At 66.2% G+C, this 3565-nt stretch overlaps 1 protein-coding gene across 1 annotated transcript in view; it reads left to right on the top strand.

Moving 5' to 3' along the window:
* Window positions 1-2225, top strand: part of EMIHUDRAFT_452817 (hypothetical protein) — a gene marked incomplete at its 5' end in the record, with an annotated part of 3682 nt that extends 1457 nt beyond the window's left edge. The window contains 8 exons of the mRNA XM_005762159.1: window positions 189-244; window positions 406-504; window positions 838-878; window positions 949-1057; window positions 1131-1168; window positions 1319-1383; window positions 1555-1632; window positions 1810-2225. Coding sequence (XP_005762216.1) covers window positions 189-244; window positions 406-504; window positions 838-878; window positions 949-1057; window positions 1131-1168; window positions 1319-1383; window positions 1555-1632; window positions 1810-1952 — 629 coding nt within the window. The 3' untranslated portion in view covers window positions 1953-2225. The remainder of the gene's footprint in view (window positions 1-188; window positions 245-405; window positions 505-837; window positions 879-948; window positions 1058-1130; window positions 1169-1318; window positions 1384-1554; window positions 1633-1809) is intronic.
* Window positions 2226-3565: the final 1340 nt, after the last annotated feature.

The following is a 3565-nucleotide window of genomic DNA, read 5'->3' as shown; positions in this document are numbered from 1 at the left end:
TTTTTTTTTTTTCCCCCCCCCCCCCCCCACTTTTGGGGCCCCCTTTCCAGGCGAGCGTCGGAGGCTCGGGCGGCGCTCCCCCGGCGAAGGTTGCGAGGCGGCTGCCGTCGGCGGGAGGGGACCCCTCGCCGTTAGCGCCAGCGCGGCGCCCTAGGGAGCTCCTCGGAGCGGTCTCGGACCCCCCGCAGGCGATGACTCGTCGGACAGCGCCGCGCCGCGCATTGTCGACGCGTTTGACGTGACGGCGGCCGCAGCATCCCCCGCCCACCCGCTTTTCCCCTCCTCCCGGCCCACCCGCCTTTCCCCTCCTCCTCAACCAGCCCCGGGTCCACCCTCCCCCGCCCCCTTTGGTGGATTCTCCCCCCCCCCCCCCCTCCTCACCCCGAGGCACCCCCCTCGACGCAGGCGGCGCCGTCTGGGCCGAACGGGGCCGCAGACCCGTCTGTGGTAGGGGTGGTGCGGACAGCAACGAGCGGCCCGCTCGCGCTGCAGCAGAACTTGGAGGCGAGAGAGAGAGAGAGAGAGCGACGAGACGGAAGACTGGATGGCAGACGCGTCCCCGCCACGCCGCTCTCGAGTACACCGCGCTCGGCCGTGTCCGAGCCGCGCTCGGCCGCTGCACTCTCACGAGTCTCACGAGTCTCACGAGTCTCACGAGTCTCACGAGTCTCACGAGTCTCACGAGTCTCACGAGTCTCACGAGTCTCACGAGTCTCACGAGTCTCACGAGTCCCCAGACAGTGACGAGTCGCCTTGTCGAGGCTCTGCTTGTCGCACACACGTGACCGCTCCTCTTCCCCGCCCCTCTCCTCTCCACCGCTCGTCTCCACCTCGCAGGTTCAAGAGGGCACGCTTCGCGCGCAGATGGAGCTGCAGAGGCGCGCGCCGCTCCCCGGCCTCGCGGCATGGCAGGGCCGCAGGGCTTGAGAGAGGTGTGCGGCATGGTAGGCAATTGTCGCAGCAGCTGCAGGCGCAGCAGCGGCTGCAGTCAGAGATGGAGGCGATGATGCAAGGGCGTTCGGGCGACGAGGACGACGACGCGGCCTCCGTCAAGATGGCGCCGCCGCAAGAGGGGCGAGGAGCGGGCGACGTAGCTGTGCCTCACCTGGACATGCCGTGTGGCGGGGTAGGCGGCGCTGCTGCGGATGAAGCAAAAGCTGCAGAGCGACCGCAAGGGGGGGGAATCCAGCCCCCCCAGGCCCCCTTCCCCCCCCCCCCCCCTCTTTAACTTCTCCCATCGCACCCCGCTTGCAGGCCTAGGCCACGGGCCCTTCTGCAATCCCCCCCCCCCCCCTCCCCTCCCCTCCCGGCCACCTCCGCAGGGCCACCTCCGCATGCAACATGACCTCCTCACCCAGCTCAACCAGCTCGTGCTCCCTCTCGGCGCCGCCGCCCCCCCCACACACACACACACACACTCGCTCGCTCACTCGCTCACTCACTCACACACACACACACCACCTCCACCACCACCACCACCACCACCCGCTCAAGGGAGGCTGCTGCGAGGGGCGGCGCCACACACGCACACGACACGTCCGCGACGTGCTGCAGGCAAGTCGGCCGAGTCGTCGTCGGATGACGGCAACGCGGCGGACGCGGAGAGCAGTGCGGGGGCAAAGGAGTGGGCAGGCATCGACGCGCACGGACCGGACCTAGCACATGCACATACACATGCACATGCACATGCACATGTTGCGTGTGACGCGGGGACTCCCGCCTGCCTCCCTCGGGGTGTGGAGTTCGGGGGATGGGCCAGCTGCTGCCCCACGCGTGTGGAGATGGTGTGCCCCCCTTCCCTCACCGCAGGCGTCGACGCGGACTCGGAGGCGGAGACTCCGAGAGCCGCCGCTGCGGCTGCCGTCGCCGCCGCCGCTTACGCCGTTTGCGCCGCGGCCGCCCCTTCGACATCTTTGCCGGTGGCTCTACCCGCGTCGGTCAAGATGGAGTGACGGAGGGCAGCTCTAGGGGGCTGCTCCTGGGCAGCATGCGCGCGAGAGGGCTCGTGGGAGCAGGGCTGGGGGGGGTTGCATGCATGCCGATTTGCGGCCCGGTAGTCGGGCAAGGGGTCAGTGTCTAGTGAGCACAAACGTGTGCATGAGCAGCTCCTGCGTGCATGCGCTCACGCAGCGTGGCCTTTACACACGCGCAAAAGTTAGTTAGTACCCAACATGCCGCGCCTCCTCTTGGTTGTTGTGATAAGTGTCGTGATGGCCATATAATGTCGTTTGAGCTGCCACGCGGCGGGGCCGGGGGGCGGGGCTTTTTGTTTTTAACCCCTTTTTAAACGCACTCGCACCACTCTTCCCACACAGGTGGGGGCTCTCACAGCTCAGAGGTCAGTGAGCAGACCTCGCGGGAGCAGACTGTGAAGGCGCGGTTCACGGGGCCGACTACCGCCTACCGGCCCCGTACCGGGCAGGACCAGGGGAGTGCTGGCTTCGTTTTGTATTTTGAGTCGGGGCGTTACAGAACTCAGAACACAGAAGAGAAACACCGTGGCGGCCTGGTCACCCCCCCAAGAGCGGCCGCACACTGCTCGCTACCCCCCCTGCACATCTAAAGCCATCCCTGCTGCTAGGGGGGGGGGGGCTTGACCCCCCCAGCAGCAGAGCGCACGGACCCAGCTCTCCCGCCTCTTCGCCGCCGCCCCACCCTCCACCCTCGGCTCGTGTTTGAGCGGTACGCTCGAGGCGGTTGTGTTCACCGCGTCTTCGAGCCCAATACACCTTCGCCGGTGAGACCACTGATTTTGGTGCCGACCATAAATTCTCGCCACTGGAACGCATGCTACTTACCCGAGCTGCTGTCTGTACAGAGATGCCAGCACCCCCCACAGGCAGAGCGCTCCTGCTGGGGGGGGGGTCCGGACCCCCCCAGCAGCAGAGCGCTGCTGCTGGGGGGGGGGGCGGCCATGGCTTTAGATGTGCAGGGGGGGTAGCGAGCAGTGTGCGGCCGCTCCAACGACGCCCTGGCTGCCGAGGACGTGTTTTCGACGCCATCGTCAACGAGAACGACGATGTCAAGACCCGTCCGTGCCACACTTAGTGTGCCACACACCACAAGAGGCAAGAGCCCGACGCGCGCCCCCACGCGACGAAGGCCAGTGGCCCGCGCTCCGAGCCTCTGACTCCACTGTTCTCAGATAAGGAGATAAATACATACTAACACTTAGATCTTAGTTCGACCTCAGCCGCCACCACCGCACCAGCCGCCACCTTTCGTTTCCCTAACCAGCATGCCCCAACCAGGCTGGGGCGTGGGGGGGCGGGGCGGCGCGGGGCGAGCCCGCCGGGGCCAGCGCGCACGCCGCACGCGCGCTCGCGCGTCGCGGAGTCCCGCGGCGGCGCACAGTCTTGATGCGCAATATTCCAAGTATAATAAAAGAGAGAGTAGCTCGTTTCTCCGCGTTGTTAGATGTTACATCGCATTTAGCACCTCGCTTTTATTGTTTGCTTTCATTCGCAATTCGCAGTCAGTCAGAATCGCTTGCGGTCCGAACACCGTAGTGTACCGTCGGATAGAGGTACCGCACGTATAGACAGGTACTGAGACCTCAGACCGC

Source organism: Emiliania huxleyi (genome assembly GCF_000372725.1).
Source record: "Emiliania huxleyi CCMP1516 unplaced genomic scaffold EMIHUscaffold_69, whole genome shotgun sequence".
NCBI classification, from domain to species: domain Eukaryota; phylum Haptophyta; order Isochrysidales; family Noelaerhabdaceae; genus Emiliania; species Emiliania huxleyi.
The sequence above is the reverse complement of the archived record's forward strand: the minus strand, read 5'-3'. Positions and strand labels throughout refer to the sequence as shown.